Source organism: Colobus angolensis, unplaced genomic scaffold, assembly GCF_000951035.1.
Source record: "Colobus angolensis palliatus isolate OR3802 unplaced genomic scaffold, Cang.pa_1.0 Scaffold57, whole genome shotgun sequence".
Lineage (NCBI taxonomy): Eukaryota > Metazoa > Chordata > Mammalia > Primates > Cercopithecidae > Colobus > Colobus angolensis.
In genome coordinates, this window is record NW_012119265.1 from 423,308 (window position 1) to 441,782 (window position 18,475).

General features: G+C 43.7%; 1 protein-coding gene across 1 annotated transcript in view; it reads right to left on the reverse strand.

The window, feature by feature from the left end:
* Window positions 1-7,447, reverse strand: part of NID2 (nidogen 2 (osteonidogen)) — a 64,523-nt gene extending 57,076 nt beyond the window's left edge. Inside the window, exons 1-2 of the mRNA XM_011961796.1 lie at window positions 6,979-7,447; window positions 6,061-6,366 (exon numbers count right to left, since the gene is read on the reverse strand). Of these exons, the coding sequence (XP_011817186.1) occupies window positions 6,061-6,366; window positions 6,979-7,206 (534 nt within the window). The 5' untranslated portion in view covers window positions 7,207-7,447. The remainder of the gene's footprint in view (window positions 1-6,060; window positions 6,367-6,978) is intronic.
* Between the last annotated feature and the right edge of the window lie 11,028 nt (window positions 7,448-18,475).

The following is an 18,475-nucleotide window of genomic DNA, read 5'->3' on the forward strand; positions in this document are numbered from 1 at the left end:
CTTCAAATGCTGCCACTCGGAGGTGTTTGTGATTATAGAATGATTTCTGTTCTCTGAACCTCTGTAACGCCTTTATGAGCATCTCCAGTGAGCATTCACCTCATTATGCTTGGTTAGTTGTTTATATGTTTGTAAACACCATTCATTTATTCATTTGTACACTAATTCAAACAGCCAAGTGTTTACTTAAGCACCAGACATTATGCTTGATGCTGAGGATGCGAAGGAGCAAAGGACAGACTCTGCCCAGGAGAGTCTCATGGTGAAGGACAGGGAAACAGTCATGGTTGAAATTGTAGGAGAGTCACTGGAGAAGGTGGTAGAGGCCACAGAAGGCGGGGTGTGTGTCCAGGACCTCAGGGTGGGGGTTGGGAGGTGTCACAGAGGCAGCCGGTGAATATTATAAACACTGCAGGAGCCAACACAGACCAGAAAGAGACCAGGAGCCTGAATCCGCTGCCAATTCAACACTCAGGTCCTTATAGGATCACTCCTTAACATTCCGTCCGTCTACCCTCATGTTTTCAACAAGATGAGATTTTTGCCTTTACCTTCATTCAGCGACCACTCCTCCTAAAGATCTGTTAACAGTGCTCGATTCTCTAAAAAGGTGTTATGTTTAGGCCTCTGAAACTCTCTCTCTCACTAAATCACACTACTTTTACAATTTAGTAAGGAACTGGAAAGGTATTTTTAAAACACAACTTACTTCATAAATAATGTGACTCTTAGAAATATTATTTACTGGTAAGTATCATTACCTCTCCATTCTGCTAGACAGACAAACTTGGGCACAGAGAAGAACATCATATTTCACTGAAGGAAACAGCAAGGAAGGAATGGGCTCTTCCCTTTGTTCTGAGTCTACTCCCACAGTTGTGCTAGCTCTTTTCTAATGTTAATTTTTCCTTTCAATGTTTAATTTCAAGGTAGGGTTTTGAGGTTTTGCTAATAGGACAAAGAAACATAGATGTAACACACTCTTCAAGAGCAAATAAAATACAATCAGCCATTCTTTTAGTTCTCTAACCCAGAAAAAAACAACATCTTGCTTTGCTTCTTTCATTCATTCAATTCAGAAAGTAACAGGGTGCCTAGTATATTTGTTATTGTTCCAGTTGTTCATTGTTCATCAGCAAAGCTTGACTTTTCCAGAAACAAAAAGCAAGAAATGTTTTTAGAGCTTCTCAATGCTAGGAAGCCACAACTACTGCCAAACAGAAACAAAGGCTGTTCGGCCTCATGTCTATCCATAAGATACTCTACATCATCAACTAATGTGGACTCAATAACTTCAGAGTTGTACATTAGTCAGAATAAAGAAAAATCTACCTTCATTCAGGGAATGAAAGTAGGGAAAGAAAAGTACTCGAGAAAGGAGAAAAAAAACCCATTGTAAAAAGCTAAGCTTTCAAAGCTCCTGGCACCGATCTCCCATAATAAATGTGAAACAGGAGAGAATCCTGTTCTAAATTTAGAGAAATTCTATAAGATAAGGAGGTTGTAGAGACTGTGAAGAATTGGAGGGGATGGGGAAGGGGGGACGAGAGAAGTAAACAGAGCTGTGAAGAGGAGAGTCTGGCTTTTTGCTGTGCACTCTGGGCATTTAGCACTTTATTTTATTCATTCATTCAGCCAACCAGCCAACAAATTCATTTCAATTAAAATTTACTCAACATCTTCTATATACTATCCTTGAGATGAGCACTCATTATGGGTGGCAAGTATTTAATTGCTTTGTCTCCACCAAAATAGGCAAATATCAGAGGAAGGAAATAACTTCCTTTTAAGTAGAATTTATGATCCCAAAGTACACGCCAAAGGAGTTTGGCTGTTTAAAAGCCACCCACACACTAAATCATCACTTGTAAAGTTCTCGGTTGGTTCTACAAAATTCTACATCTGATTGCTAAAGAGCCCACTTCATGAAGTCTTGAAGGGCTCCCCCTCTCAAAAAACTCCTTGACCGGCTTCCAAACAGGAAAGGTCCTCGCATTCCTAGATACAAGCCTCTGCAAGAGCTGCACAGGCTCTGTCTCCAAAGAGAAGCCCTCAGATGGGCTGCCAAACCCGACAAACAAGTCACTGGTTCCCAGCTCCCCCAGGATCCCAGAGAGGAGAGAGGGGCCTCCACGGGGAGAGGAGCAGCACAGAGAGGATCAGGGTGAGTGGCTGCAGGCCCTGTTATCAGAAAGAGAGAAAAGCCAGAGCCCTCTGCAGAAACCAGAGCCTGACTCTTCCTCCCAGGACATCCCAATCAATGCTGAAGTGACACTCATCAGAGTCAGGCTGATGCATACAACACACACCCCTCTAAGAATTTCTAACTTGTGCAATTCATTTAATTAACTGCAGCTATCTGGCCAAAAATCAGAATAGTGACATCCTTTTCTTCAAGGGGCTTGCCTATAGAGGCTTATCAAAATGAAAATGAAAATGAAGCATTAGGGTGACTCTTATAGGGGTCACAAAGTTCTCTTTGTCATCTTCCTCAGGAACACATGTCCTCTAGAGCTGTAGGATCATTGGGTCTGGCCTCCAGTGTTTGCTGTCAACACTAACCTCCATTCCTTAGCATAGTTCTGAATCTCTCACTGCCTGTAGGACACTGTCACATGCAGGACTGTCTCTCATTTATTTTACTGCACTAAATCCTACAGATTCTGCCAAAAATTCAAAGACAAATGCTGAGTACTATCACATCCCTAATACTATATCCTTCCTGATACTCTTCAGCAAAACGTCAACATTTCTAATTTCCATATATGGTTCAGCATTAACCAATTTCCATATATGTCTCTATTCTCTTCATCTTCACAGTGATATCTTAGACTCAGGCTGAACTCTCTTGCATAGGTTGTAGACCTCCCCTCTTCTAAACCTCGTCTCCAGAAGTCAAAAAGCTACAAAAAGTCCTGCTTTTACCTCTCATTTTCTCTGTGAAATCCAACCACCTCTATCAATGACTATCAACCTTTGAACCAAGTCAACATGTCTCAGTCCCCAACCACGTGGAGGCCTCCATTGGGCAATGTCTTAATTTGTGTTCTGATGCTTACAACAAAATATTTGAAATTGGGTAATCTACAAAGAAAAGGAATTCATGTCTTACAGTTATGGAGGCTGAGAAGTCCAAAGTTGAGAGGTCACATCTGGTGAGGGCCTTCTGGTCAGTGGTGACTGCAGAGTGCCAGGCACTTAGGGCATCACGGGGCAACAAAGCTGAGTGTGCCAATGTGCTAGCTCAGGTCTCAATTCTTCTTCTTATAAAGCAACCAGTCCCATTCCATGATAATCCAGTAATCCATGAATGAATACATTAACCCATTCATGAGGGCAGAGCCCTCATGACCCAGCCACCTTTCAAAGGCTCTACCTCTCAATACTGCCACATTGAGGATTAAGTTTCAACATGTTTTTCAGAGGGGACGGATATTCAACCATAGCAGGCAACCTTCCACTCATCTGTCTTATGTTACAGCCTGTGACTCCTTCATCCATTTCTCTGGGCCCAGCTCTCTCAACCTTCTCCCAGGTCATGTTCTAGCTCAGAACAATCTCTCTTGCTACCTCACTCTCAACATCCATTCCTTTTATCCCTTTCAACTCAACTGAAATTCCAGATAAACAAAACATTCCCCACACCACAGAGATCTATATAACTCAGTTGTCTCTAACCCCATCCCTAAAATGACAAGAACAAAACACTCCTCTTTCCCCCAAAAAAGCACAGCTAAAGTAAACACTAGTCCTCCACGTCTCCCATTGGTAAGTATTTCAAAGGTCTACACCATAACTTTTTTGCTCTGTGAACTACCTATGACAGTTTAAGAAATCTCAGATTTACTGAGTTGACAAACACTATTTGTTCACATTTTTTTCAGATACAATTACACCTTGACATTCCTGCAATATCAGCTGCAACATCTGGTCACACTTGACAGGAATATCCATGGAGAAAACGGGCACCAACTGCGATTGTTTTTAATGGCAAAGATGCTATTGCTTTGAATCTTCCAGTTGCCAGTAACTTTGCAATATAAGGTTAGTAAGCCAAAATTTACGAAGGCCAAGTAGAGCTCAGTCCTTCAAGCAAATTACATCATTGTTTGCCAAAATCTATCTCCAAAGAACTAGTAAAACAAGAACTCAAGTTCCAGAGCTCTTTAAAATACCAGAAGAACTTTCATCACGGGTAACTAAAAGAACATCCCCTATCCAAACAGAATCCTCCTTTCTTCATGAAACATTCTGAAGCCAACTAGCACATGGAAATGTCTGCAAGTGGATTTTAATTAGAAAAGTAAAAGAGAGTTGGAATTTACAAATCTTTTCTACCCTAAACCTCCCCCACCCCCAAAAAAGGACCAGACAAAAGTTTTAATTCCAAAAACCTTGCATTTAAAGAGTCCTTATGCAACAAAGAGAGTAAGCAGATGGTTACCAGAGGCTGGGAAGGGTAGTAGGGATCAGGGGAAGGTGGGGACAGTTAACAGACACCAAAAAAAAAAAAAAAAAAAATTGAGAATGAATGAGACCTACCATTTGATAGCACAACAGGATGACTATAACCTGTGATAACAGGTTATTATAGTCAATAATAACTTAATTGTACATTTTTAAATAACTAAGAGTGTAATTAGATTGTGTGTAATACAAAAATACAAAGGATAAATGTTTGGGGGGATGGATACCCCATTCTCCAAAATGTGATTATTACATATTGCATGCCTGTACCAAAACATTCCATGTACCCCATAAATATATACACCTACTATGTACCCTCAAAAATTAAAAAAATAAAGAGTCCTCATATAAAAGATATATATCACAGCATCCTTACAAGATAGAGATCAGTGACATGGGCACGTAACCTCACCTCTTACAGTGGGCATGTATCATCCTTCTATAGTGAAGAAACATTTCCGTAAGTTAAAATTAAGATGAATCATATGGTTTCAGCCCTTGGAGTATGGCATTTTAGATTCAGGTCTAATTTCATAGAAGGAAGCCCTTACTTTCTTCAGGAATGAGGCAGTTCGCCATTTACCAAGCCACCCTGGCCCCACTCATATACATTTGGAGGACTTCAAATGTTGATGACAAGACTAAAGACCGGGAGCCTGGGATTTTTTACTTTCCACAGCTAGAGACTGTAAAGCACATTGAGGGCAGACTCCTATAAACTAAGGAACATGTGAACTGGTACCTGGAAGGCAATTAGGCAGAAGTTATCAAGAACTTTACCAAAAGTGCATCCTCTCTGACTTACCAATTGCACTTCCTGGAATGTCAACTAAGAACATGTGCAAAGATTTAGCTTTTTAAAAAGTAATTCATGCTATTATTTATAATAATGAAAAATCAGAAAAAGCCTTAATGGCCCCTGGGAACACTGGCTGAGTAAACTGTGGTAAACCTTCTGTATTATACAGGATAATAGCAGGATACAGCAGTATGCATCATCATAAACGATGTTGTACAAATACATTTATTGACGTTGAAACATATTCACAATACACTATTCTGTGAAAAAAGCAAGTTATAAAACAGTACGTGTAGTGTAAACTCATCATTGTTAATGGACAGCAATAAAGATATACAGAAGAAAAAACTCTGAAAATGTACACAGAAAAATGTTTATCAGTGGTAGGAAAATGAGTGGTTGTTCTCTTTTTTAAAATTCTCTATATTTTCTGATTTTTTTCCCTTCAGTGAACATATAATTAGAAATACTTGTGTACTTAGAGATGGTTCTAAAAATAAGCAACCAAACAGTAAATTGCCTTATGTTCAAAGGGGCTCCCGCATCTGCACTCCCGCTCTCATATCCGCTAAGCAATTTTTTTCTCAATGGAGTGACCACCTGCCAGGGTCTCAGAAGATGCTTAGAGACAGTATCTTTCCTCACTTCCAAGCCTCCAGCCCTGCTGCCTCCAACGTCAGCTTCAGTGCAAGAGTAGGCTCAGAAACAACTCCGAGCCAGTCCCTGGGTTGCAGCCCCAGAATTCAAGCCCATCCTTCAATTTCCTCAGCAGTCAAATATCCCTGGTCACTTACCTCTCCCGAGGGCGCCGCCCCGCGCTTGACCTCCTCGTAAGCGCCCACCTGCTCCCAGGTGGCCAGGAAGGCGTGGGTGGGGGTAAAGCGCGCAGAGCGCGGGAAGCCAGCGCGCACATAGCGGGCGGCCAGGCCCAGCACTGCCGGGGAGGTGTCCTCTCGGTACAGGACTCGGCCCCTGCCGTGGCTCGTGTCGATGTCGGCCAGGAAAGGGGCGATGGCCGGGAAGTCGGTGGGGAAATCATAGTCCACATACTGCGTTTCCCTGGGGAAGTCCTGAGTGGAGATGATGCCATTGGTGCCCACCTGGGAGAGGACAGGGACAAAAAGGTGACGGTCGCTCAAGCCCAAGGACGCTACCCTGTCGCGCAGGGAGGGAAGGGAACTGACTTAGGCAAAAAGCCTCCCCTTCCCCACGGGCTGGGAGGAGTCTGGATTCAGGGAAACAAGCGCAACTTTTGCAACTGTCCCACCTCCCCTTACTCCAACTGCGGTGCAGTAGGTCCAGGGACCTTACAACGCGTTTACCTATCTGCTCACTCCTCTCAAAACCCCGGAGCCCCATGTCCCCGGAGAGGAAGCCGCCAGGTCTGAGGAGGGAACACCCCAGCTCCGCAGACGGGCATAGCCTTCTCGCGGTCCTAACTGCAAAGCCCGCCGGCCGCCCTTAGCAACGCCACCTTTTCTGCCTGGGGCGCGTACGTGGCTGCGAACAATTCTTGCTCTCCCCTGCAGGTCATTCTTGCTCCCCTTCAGCAGCAGGGCAGGCAGCGGCATCGCTCTGGCCGGGTCCCACCGCAAGGGTGCTGGGGGGCTCCGGGCGTGGGGGATGTTTCCTCCCCTCTGGAGGCAGGATTTCCGTAGAGCGACCCCTGGGAAGAAGCTGCGGGAAAAGTTCCAGGAGGGGGCTGAACTTACGTAGAGATTGCTGAATCGGGCTTCGTAGAAGTGCAGGGGATTCGCCAGCTTCACCACGGCTGAGCTTTCGTCGTCGCCTTCCTGCAGAAGCTGGTCTCCCCACGACTCCCCGTGTGGGAAGAGCTCGTCTGGGTGCAGCGCCGCGGCCCGCGACAGCAGCAACGGCAGCAGCAGCAGCACTGGTAACGACGACAGCGCCGGCCGCCTGGCCACCCGGTCTCCCTCCATGCTCGCTCGGCCGTGCGCTTCCCCGCTACACAGCGCGTCCCGCCCCGGCCTCCAGCCCACTCTCCGCGCCGCGCCAGCCTCGAACCTGGATCTACGCGGGCGACTGGGCGGGGCGGGACTCCAGGCCCACCCAGCACGCTAATTGGCTGAGGCCTTCGGCTGGGGACCAATCACCGGCTCTGAGAAAGTTCGGCAGTGGCCACCACATCTGGTTCTCGTTAAGTTTTCTAAGGCAGCGAGCGGCAGCGGGAGCAGCGCGGCTGGCGGGGTAAAAGCTCCTGGCCAGGATTGCCCGGAGCTGCTCCTTCCACTCCGCCCCTAGGGAGCTCCTGGGTCATCCTCTCATCCGGGCTGCCCCGCGGCCCCGACGAGCCCAGCCCCGGGACCAAATGGCCCGCAAGGTCTAGGGCAGCGGCGTTGCAGATGAGCTCAGCGCCAAGGGGACCCCGCGGGGGCGAGCGCGGCTGCTGGCCTGCGAGCTCTGGCCCCAACAGGCTGGCAGGGCGCGGGCGGGTGGCGGGGTTGCGGTATGAACTTTGCGCCCTGCCCTGGGGTCCCGGGTGCCCCTGGCCCTGGAGGCCCGGCCATCGATCCAAGAAGCAAAGGGACATTGTCGTGGTCCCCTCGGCCGCTTCGCTCCACCCAGATATGCCCTGAGGAGAAGCGAGTCTTTGTACGAAGTCAGAGAGCTGACTCCTAAGTTCTGTCCGGTTGCTGAAGGCCGGCAGCTGGAAATACCTGCCCCCGGGAAAACCGCAGCAGGAAAGACCATGAAATGCGACTGTGTGTGATCCGCTCCGCTTGGGGAGTAGGATGAGGCATCCCGTTTGGGCACCAGGCAGAAATGGGCGAGGCGCGGGGATGGGAAGACCCTGATCTCTTGCCCATTGCTGCGGCCGTCGGAGCTGCCCTCCCCCCGTGGCCACGGAGGCGGTAACCTGAGCTGCTCCGCAGGACTGGAAACCGCACAACCTCGAAACCAGCTGCGCAGAAGGGGAACCCCATCCACCATAAACATCCCCTCTGCGAAGCCTCAGGAGCCGGAGGAGATTTTATTACCATTTTTATTATCAAGAGCTTGAAATTTCCCAGATAGCCTGTTTTCTCTCCCAGGACCCCCATGGGGTCCTTAAAAGCAAAGATATTTAAAAAGAAAGAAAGAAAGAAACCAAAAAGCAAATCCTTGGAAATGCGTTAAAGGACTCTCCGAAGACACACTGCTCTTCGTAGGTGTTTATTCCTATGGGCCCACTGGACAAAACGCTAAAAACTGTGAAGACATCAGACTGTGAGACTCAGAGAGCAGACACAAAATGGAAAACTGGCCCAAAGCAGTTTGCTTCCTCAGAGTGGAGAATTGTATATTTGATGTTCCAAAAATATATTTATGCTTGCACATATATTTGCTCATTCTTTCTGGGGTCAGAAATTTTAAAAATTGTTTTATTTTACTGAGGATGAAATGAAGGTTCAAAGACATTACATGACTTGACTTGCCCAACATCATCTGAAGTTAGTCCCTGATATAAAACTACTGGGCCTCTGTAGTTTTACTTTATCTCTCAATTCAGCATAATAATAACTAACATTTATTTAGTGGTACTAAGCTATAAACTTTGGAACAAGCAGACTCTGAGATGGTCTCCAATGATCCCCATTTCCTACTGTTCATTCCCCTGTATAACTCCTGCCCCGGGAGTGTGGACTGGCCTTGTGGCTTCTAACAAACATAGTGTGGCAATAGTGATGAGAAGAAAGCTAATTAGGATTGTGGCTTTTCCCTTGTTAGCTGACTCTCTCTCTCTCTCTCATTGATTTTGGTGAAGCAAGCTGTTATGTCAGGGAGGTCCACATAGCAAGGAACTGAGGAGGGCAGCCTCTGGGCAACAGTCAGCAAGGAACTGAATTCTGCCAACAACCATGTCAGTGAGCTTGGAAATGGATCTTTCCCCAGTTGGGTCTTGAGATGATACCTCAACGCTGGCTGACATTTGATTGCAGCCTTGTCAGAGACCCTGAAGCAGAAGACCCAGCTAAGCCAGGTGCAGATTCCAGGCCCACCAAAACTGAGAATTATAGTTTTGGTTAGATTATAATTATAGTTTTGGTGGGATTCCGAACCCATCAAAACTGAGAATTAAAGCTTCAGCTTCAGAAGCTGAAGAAGCTGTGTGTTGCTTTAAGCTATTATGTTTTGGGATAATTTGTTATGCAGCAATAGACAACTGATAACAAGTAGTCATTGTGTTAAGGAAAACTAAAGCTTAGATGGGATTTAAAAAAATCGGTTGATATGCTGAGATATGAACCCAGTTCTGTCTGATCTCTAAACCTGCACTCCTAACCACTAAATTATATTGTAGCAAGGCCCTTTGGAAAGTAGCTCTAGTCTATGTCTCTAAATTCATCTCCCATCACAGCCAATCTGAAGTCTTACCTGAAGCTGAGACTTTAATTCTCAAATACAACATCCTTACAGGTAAGTCCTTTTACCTACAGTGAGATTTCTTGGTCAATTTCAAGCCAACACCTTCTCATCTCTAAGACTTGAATCAAAACCCTCCTCCTTCAGGAATCTGGGAAAAGAAAAGAACTCCCCACATCTTTTGCAAAAATCTCATTAATAATCCACCCCTATTTAGCATATAATCAATAAATAACCATAAGTATAATCAGTCAAGCAGCCCACGCCACTGCTCTGCCTATGGAGGAGCCGTTCTTCTGTTTCTTTACTTATCTAATAAAGTCACTTTCACTTTACTTTGTAGACTCACCCCAAATTCTTTCTTGCAACAGATCCAGGAACCCTCTCTTAGGGTCTGGATCAGGAACCCTTTCCAGTAACACTACTGCCCCCTTTTGAGCTATGTATTCATCCTTGAAACTGCTTGCTATTGCCACAAGTAGCTATACATTAACCTAATAATGTCACATTGGACACTATACCTCATAGCCTATAGCTTAACAGTGCATAGCCACTCAGTGAGCAATGTTATTTCTGTAAAGCAATGTGAATTCCTGTCAAACAATTTTGTATCAGCCTACTCCCTGTCCCCCTTTTCTGCCTGTAAAAAACCTGCTTGTAATAAAGGCAGCATGAAGCTCATATTCAAGGTTACTTGGGTCTAAGTCTTCCAGGCAACTGTCCTCACTTTGACTCAAGTAAACGTTTTGTTATATTTTGTGCCTCTGTCTTTTCCTTTCAGGTGGACGGGGCTTTCCTGGAATCCACAGTCTGATTTAGAGGCCCTTTCTCCTGGCTTCCATGTGCCCTGTGCTTGCCGTGATCATACCTCCTATCACACATGTCTCCCATAATCCTGATCTCCACATGCTTTCCTCACCACCACCACCACCACACCTGGAGGGCAGGGATTCTGTCTTCTTCAGTGTCTGCCACAATGCCTGCCTGGCTCATCAGAAGTGTAAGAAATGTTTGTTGAATTAGTGAAAACAAGCAAGCCAGCCTGGGACGAGGATCCATGTCTGCTGGCTCAAAACGCAACATTCTTTCCCCTACACCACCTTTCCTGCTAATCTGACCTGACTCTTGTAATCCTCTTTACCAGGCTGCCTAGCAACTCACCTACCACTGCTCTCCTGTTTTTGTCATTCTTTCATTCATTCATCCATTCAACAACAATTTCCTGAAAGTTTAGCATGATAAACACAACTCTGCAAGAAATAAAGGAGTACAAAATGTGGCCCCTGACCTTAGAGAGCTCATGATCTGGTTGGGGAAACAGAGCATAAGAGGATGTCACTAGTTTTGAATCTGATGCGATCTGTGTACAGAGAAATAGTTCCAATAGAGAAGACGCTAAAATGAACAGTCTTGTTTTCCTGTCTGCATAAAGTGGCTGAATTCTCCCTGAAATAGGAGGCTTTGGATAGCTGTGCTTAAGAGGACATGCCTTTGAACTTTTTCTGATATTATTTTTAAAAGACACTATGGCACCAAGAGTGGTTTCTCCTTTAAAATGTCATTTTGTGTCTTGGGGGAAAAGAAAAAAATCTGCCGTGACTCTTTCACCAGTCAAAGTAAATACTGGAGAAATACTTTGCTTGTATCCACAGCTCTCTTTGCAAGAGTAGAATTTCCATGACTTGCCAGACTGGCTGAAGAGGCAGAGGCCCCTTTCAGACTGGAGGTTATAGAGGACTTCTGTAGCAGTTTTTAGCCTTCTTGGGTTGGATCCTCAGGGTATATCGGCGCATTGCTTGAGAAGTAAGATTATTTAGATGCAGAGCTTTTCATCAAGCCAAGGATGCTACCAGATGCCTTGCCAATAGACCTCAGCAAGAGTCTCCACAGTTATATATTTTTTGTGGTTATATTTTTGTTATAAATACCAAGACTTCAAGAATGATGATACTTCCTGTTATTTTAATCATGAGAATGGAAACACATTTGCTCCACAGTGTGGCAAATGGATCTTGGTATTTAAGAGCAAGTTCTATGTATAGAACCGATGGGTGTGTGTACATGTTTGTATTGGAGGTGGGCTTGGCAGAAAATGTCCCAGTTCTTGTTGCACACAATGATTCTTTACATAATTTTACTAAATTCCAGGGTGTGTGTGCTAGCATGTAGAGAAAATAGATTTGAACAAATTAGTATGTCTTCACAGGCTCAGGCTTAATTGAAAGTAGGTTAGGCATAGGGAGAACCATGAAGTGAGAAAGTATTTAAATTAAAATGTGCAATATGAAAAGACTCTGTTCAAGCTTTTGATATGAATCACTGCAGATGCAGTTCTGCTGTAACATTTTTAAGCAGAGAGAAGGTTGGTGTGGCAGACACTATTGGAGGCTCTCCCAACAGCCGTCCCCTCTTTTTTTTTTGGTTTTAGAAACCCCATATTGTTCAGGTAAAGACTGCAATAAGCCCGAGAATGATAGGTTGCTTCCTCAGCCCTGGAAGATGCCCTAAGATTGGTGGAAGCCAATCATGATAATGCCTTTCACCCTTATAGTGATACAGTCTCCTGTAACTTCAACCCTTCCCTCCCTGTTGGCCTTTTCCCCTCTGCCTCTAAATCCCCTCTGCCCAGTCTTACCCATAAAAATAAAAAACAAATTTCCCTACTTATTGGTTGCCTTAGTTTTATTTCTCTTACTTTCAAAAACTCTACTGGAAAGGAATTTATACTTCCTGCCTCCTTCTTTCCACGGCAAAAATAATCTTCCCAACCCCATAACTGAACTGCTCAGGCAAAGACCAACAGTGAAATCATATTACCAAATGCTATAGGTAGTTTTTAGTTTTTATCTTACTGGGTCTTTTTGTTTCTGATCCTACTGACCACTCATTTCTAGAAATTCTCTACTTCCTTGACTTTTCTGGCCATTTTGTGGTAATATCTCCTGTGAGTTTCTCATTCTCTGCTTCCAATGACTAAATATATGGCATGACCACGGCCTACTGCTCTTCTCATGTCATGCTATCCTTGAGTGTCTTGACTCCTCTGATGGCCCAGCTTCCCACCTATACTCTAATGACTCTCAAATATATCCCCAGGCCTGAGCCTTCACTTAAGTTTAAAACTAACATCCAACTCCCTGCTGAACATCTCCCCGGAACAATACCTAAGCCTTCATCTAGCATAACTAGATTCAATACTCAGTATTTCTGAGTTTTCCATTTCAGTCCATGGCAACAATATTCACCCTTTCTCAATTACCATTGTCTTGTCTCAGGTCCTCACCAACTCTCACCTGCTAGCTTTTGTGGCAGAAATGACAGGTTCACTTCTTCAACCCTTAGTTCCAACCTCCTTCTCCCTGGCCCCAGCACTATAGAAGCAAGATTGTTACTTTCTCAGCCTTTCTTGCAGCCAAAGGTGGCTGTTTGGTATAGTCCTGATCTAACTTCCAGACATCCCATGAAAGTCTGGGAATTTCTGGAAAGGTTTTGTGTTGGTGATTAAAGGAAATAATTGTATCTTTCCCCATTCTTGCTACCTTAAACACAGAGGTGATGTTTTGAGCTTGGCCAGCCATTTTCTGACTGTGAGGTACAACAGTGAGAACAAAAACATGGCCAAGCAAAAACACAGAGGGGAGCTGAGTATCTGAGTCAGTCAGCATCTGCCATCACCAGACTCCTTGGCATGTGAGCAAACAGACCCCTATATGCTGAGTCCACTGATGCATGCAATAGCACCCACTCCTCATGATCAAGTCTTTCCCTCAATTCTTTCTCTACGTATGTATATCTAAAACCACATCTGACCACCACATGGATCTCCCTTTGGGGAAAGCTAAAGCTGTGCAGCAGGGAAAGCCCTTTGTGGCTTGGCTTCTGTCTGTCACCTTCCGCCATTGCCTGCCTGACATCTTAGCAATGATGAGCTACTTCCAGGTCACCACCCACACAAGCGGCTGGACCCTGGTGGGCCTCTGCATAGGCTGTTCCTTGCCTGGAACACCCTTCCCATCTTCTGATGATTTCTCATTCCCTTCAGTACTCAGTTCAGATATCACATCACATTGGCAGCCTCTCTCAGTTCCAGCTTCCGCAGAGAACCTCTCCCCCAGCACGTGCACAATACCCGGGCACATCCCTGTCCGAGCTCCTCACTTATGTGGCTGAAATGGTCTATTTATGTCTGTCCCCTCCACTCTCTTCAAGGGTAGTTTTCATGGAATGATACATTATTTACTGCTTTTTTCCTTATGCCCTCTTACCTCCTCAGTTTCTCGATTTCAGACTGTTTCTACCATGAGCACAGGAAAAGAAAAGGGCCTTAGAAATGTCCTGAGACCTGACAGTCCCACATAGTCAGGGGAATATGAGCCAACCCTTGAGGATAGGACTGTATCTTCCTCATTCTCCATCTCATGGGTCTAGCACAGTGCCTATCTGTTACAGAAGGGCTGTTCAGTAAACTCTTGGTGATTTGAATTAGGAAATACATCCTCTAAAAAAATCTTTCATAACTCCTGTACTTATTTCCTGAATAATCCACTCCCTGATTCTTCACATATTTGTTACATTTTGCATTGTTGCTGAAAAGTGGAGATTAAATGGTTTGGCTTTTATGTTAGCAAAGAGATACCTTCCCTGATAATTATGTTTGAAAATGTTATTGCTAATGGCATTATTATCCTCCAGAAAGAATAGTGCAGAAAGGCCAGCATTGCTGTCTCCCCTCTTGTAACTCCTACTGAAAGAACAGGCTGAACCACACAATTTAGCACTTAATAATATAACATGAATAACCATCTTCTTCACGAAGACTTCTCTTCCCACCCAGACTGTAGTTCCTCAAAGGTACTGCTTTTCACTTCCTTCAAGACTCTAATAGCTACCTTACACAATGTTGAATAAATAAGGGCTGGTCAACTTCTAATGAGTTGGGTGACTGCCCAAGAGTGATGCCAGTATGTGCTATCTCCATTTGGTAGTGACCACCACTGAGTTTCCAGAGGCTGTTGTCCTTGGCTTCTTCTATGCTTCTTTCCTAGACATGCTTTGCTTCTTATGAAATGGTGACACCTCATTTCTATTGCATGTGACCTGCTGGCCACGGTCACCTCCTCTGGAAATTGATGCATGAGTCAGAACAATGTGAATGAAGCCAATAATAATAATAAGCAAGCCTTAATTGAAATTTGTAATGTAGTATGCTCTGGTTAAGCACTGTGCATGCAATATGTGCAATGTTTCATTCATCCAAGGAACATGCCCAGTTTGCAGATAAGGAAACTAAGCTAAGAGGGATTAAGTAACTTGATCAAGAACCCAGCCAGTGAGAATGGAAGGCAGAATTCAAACCCAGGAGGTCAGCCAAGCATGGTGGCTCACTCTTATAAACCCAGCACTTGGGGAGGCCAATGCAGGAGGATTGCTTGAGCCTAGGAGTTCAAGGCCAGCTTGGGCAACACAGTGAGACCCCATCTCTATTCCAAAAAAGCAAACCCACACACAAAAAAAAGCAAACCCACAAGGTTTGATTCTAGAACCCAGGCTCTTAACCACTTAAAACTATAGAGCTGAGGTTCTGATTGACCAATTACCTTACTTAGTAACATGGTCCTAGACTATACGTCTAAATCTGCCAATCTGATGAAAGAATTCTGTCTAGTATTCTCTATGATTTATAAAGCTGGATTTGTATTATCTGTATTGAATACCATCTCGTAAATGCCTAGAAAATTATAAATATCTAAAATTTGTATAGGAAACATGACCTTATACCCTTAGAGCTTGCAATCTAGATTTGGAGATAATAATAGCTATAATTTATTGAGTATTTATTATGCAGTAGACACTATAACATATTATTTGCAATCCTTACAACAACCTACCGGATAAGGAAAATGAGATTCTGAGAATTTGAGTGGCTTGCTCAGGCTATAACAACTAGTACTAGCTGAAGTAAGATATCAATGGCCCCAACGGGTCACACACACATAAACATAGTTATGCTTCAGTAATCTGGTACAGAAACCTGGTTCATTAGCCATTCAGAATGATCACAATCCCCAAAATGAATCAGAAATACTCAAAGTATGAACATTAGAAATTACAATGATAACAAATAAGAGAAATGTGAAGACTACAAAATCACCCCAGTCTTTGATTCCACTGACGTAGGTAGACCCCCAAAAAGTAGAATGTTCATATCAGACACAAAGATTAATAGACAAAGATACCCCAGGAGTTGCATAGGGTGCATTTCCACTGCCAAAGTAAGATGGAAAAAGAGCCCTTTCCTCTGTGCAGATGCCATGGTTTTACTACCAAGAAGCCTGAGCAGACCTCAGAAACAGCTGTAGTTCTCAACCATAGCTGCAGATCAGAATCACCTGGGGAAGTTTTTCAACTCTCAAAGCCCAGACAATACCACAGACCAATTAAATCAGAATTCCAGGGGTGAGACTCAGGCATCAGTAGATTATAAAGTTCCCCAGGTGATTCAAAGTGTAGCCAAGGTTGGGATCAACTGTTCTCTACACACCTTAAAAATGGGTTTTTCTTTGGTACTGATTGGTTGAACCTACTTTCAATATTTTTTCAAGATAAAATGATCTTTATAGTTTGTGTGGCAAAGCAGTGACATTTAAACAAGTTCCTTAAGAGTCAGAATGATTCAGTACTTTTGTAGGGGGAAAAATATGATCTCACCATCTCTGTGGCCCACATCTGTGAGGAAGTAGAATGATCCCTGGCTTGGCCCTACTTCTAGGGAAGTAGAAGGAAAAAGCAAGGCTCCTAAGTTTTCCCAATAATATGTCAACTCTGTTATTGCACATCTGTGGCCTACGGTGCTTCCTGTGAACCACACTAAATATTGCTACATCAGGCACCAGCCAAAGAATTTGGCCAGGAATTAGCTACAACCCAGCCCTTAACAATGGTTTCCTGGACACACCTGATAGTTGAGACACAACCTAAGGGACATACCATTTCTCTACATTCCTGTATTAAGTGAAATCATGAGAAAATAATTTACTTGGATTGTGTTACTTTACCACTCCCAAAAATACCTTGACTGAGTTAGAATTTTATAGTTTCAACTTTTTCTTTTAGGAGATGGGGTCTCGCTATGTTGTCCAGCCTGTTCTGAACTCCTGGACTCAAGTAAATCTCATACCTCAGCCTCGTGAGTAGTGCTTTCAACTTTTATAGAAGGTCTTTATGAGAAAAATCAACTTGATATACATTTCAGTACATTTTTGTAAAGCTATACTCAAAGACATTGTCTACTATTTAAATAAATTTTCTCATGTAAGATTTGCAAGAAAAATGCCTCCTAAAATATGGGACCAGGACTAAGTGGATTTTCAGTCAAACTAGGCTTTGAGTCACTGTATAACACCATGTAGGTCACTTGGTGCCAGCCACAAAACCTGAGTTTAATCCAGCATTCATTTCGCTTTAGAAAAGTATTTTGATATTAGTTCTTCAACTTTATTGTGCTAAACACCAAATGTGTCAGTCTTCCCACAAACCCAGTCTTCCTCCTGCCTTCCAGTGCAGCCCAATGCACCACTATTTCCCCTGACAGCCAAGCTGGAATTAGCCATTTGACTTCCCGCTTTCCCTCTCATTGACATCCAGTTACTTGACATCCACAGATCATAAATTCACAGAGATCAAGATTTTGTGTGTTTTACCGCCCCCCCACAATATATTTCCAGCCCCTAGCACAATACCTGACTCCTGGTAAATGTTCAATAAACATTTGTGGAAGAAATGAAGTTCATAGATTTACTTCCTGCAAAGTGTCTTGCCTGCTTCTCACTCTCACTGCCAAAATACAGGCAGAGGTCTCACCACCTTTGCTCTCATGATATGACATTCCCTCACCACTGCATTTGAATCCATCCCTGCTTAGTCCACACACTCTAGTCTCTCTGAGGTCAGCTGCTGCTCATTAAGCCTTCTAAAATTCCTGAATATGCCCCTTCCTTGCTCAAAGGTACCCTTTGACCTAGAATTCAAGATAAGTGTTTGATATTATTCTTATGTCTGTTTCCAATAATCACCACTTGGAAAGAAAAATGGAAGCAGAGGCCAGATCATGGCAGCTATGAAGGAAGAACTGGGATAGGATTAGGATGGGAACAAATCCCCTCTGTACCTTGCAGGTCATGGGAATGAAAGGAGGTCATGTATATGAAAGCAAGTTAAAACAGCACAGCACGATGAATAGGGACGTTCTATTTGTTAGTAATTGATGTCCATGAAGATAACCCCCAGTCATTCCAAAAAAAAAAAAATGCAAAGTATTTCAGCCTGTAAGACAAACAGCGGTCTCATTTTAGAAAGACTGCTGTTATAGGTTTTGGTTCGTAATCTTCCTAGATTAGAACAATCTTTACATTTGTAGAGGAGCTCACGGTTTACAATGCAGGACTCACAGGCATTATCTCATGTAACTCATTCCACCGCCCTTAAGAGATAGGCATTAATATCTTTGTGGGGCAGTACCTTATATAATTTTCATGATGGAATTTTGATTGTGAACACATTCTTTACTTCTGTGTTATCTTTACCTAAGACCTTGGACTTTGGATGTGAAGTTAGGTGCTTTGGTCTGTCCACCACAACTGTCTCTTCTCTTCAGCACCATCCATTGCTGTAAATACTTCTGGAGTAATCATTCACTGTGCACTATAAGTAGTAGTATTAGTAGTAATAGTAGTAGTAGTGGTGGTGGTAACATATAACATTTGTCAAATGTTTCATGGCCCAGGCATGCATCCGTTATTTCATTTAATCCTCCTAGCAACTCCTTGGGGAGAATAGTATTATCCC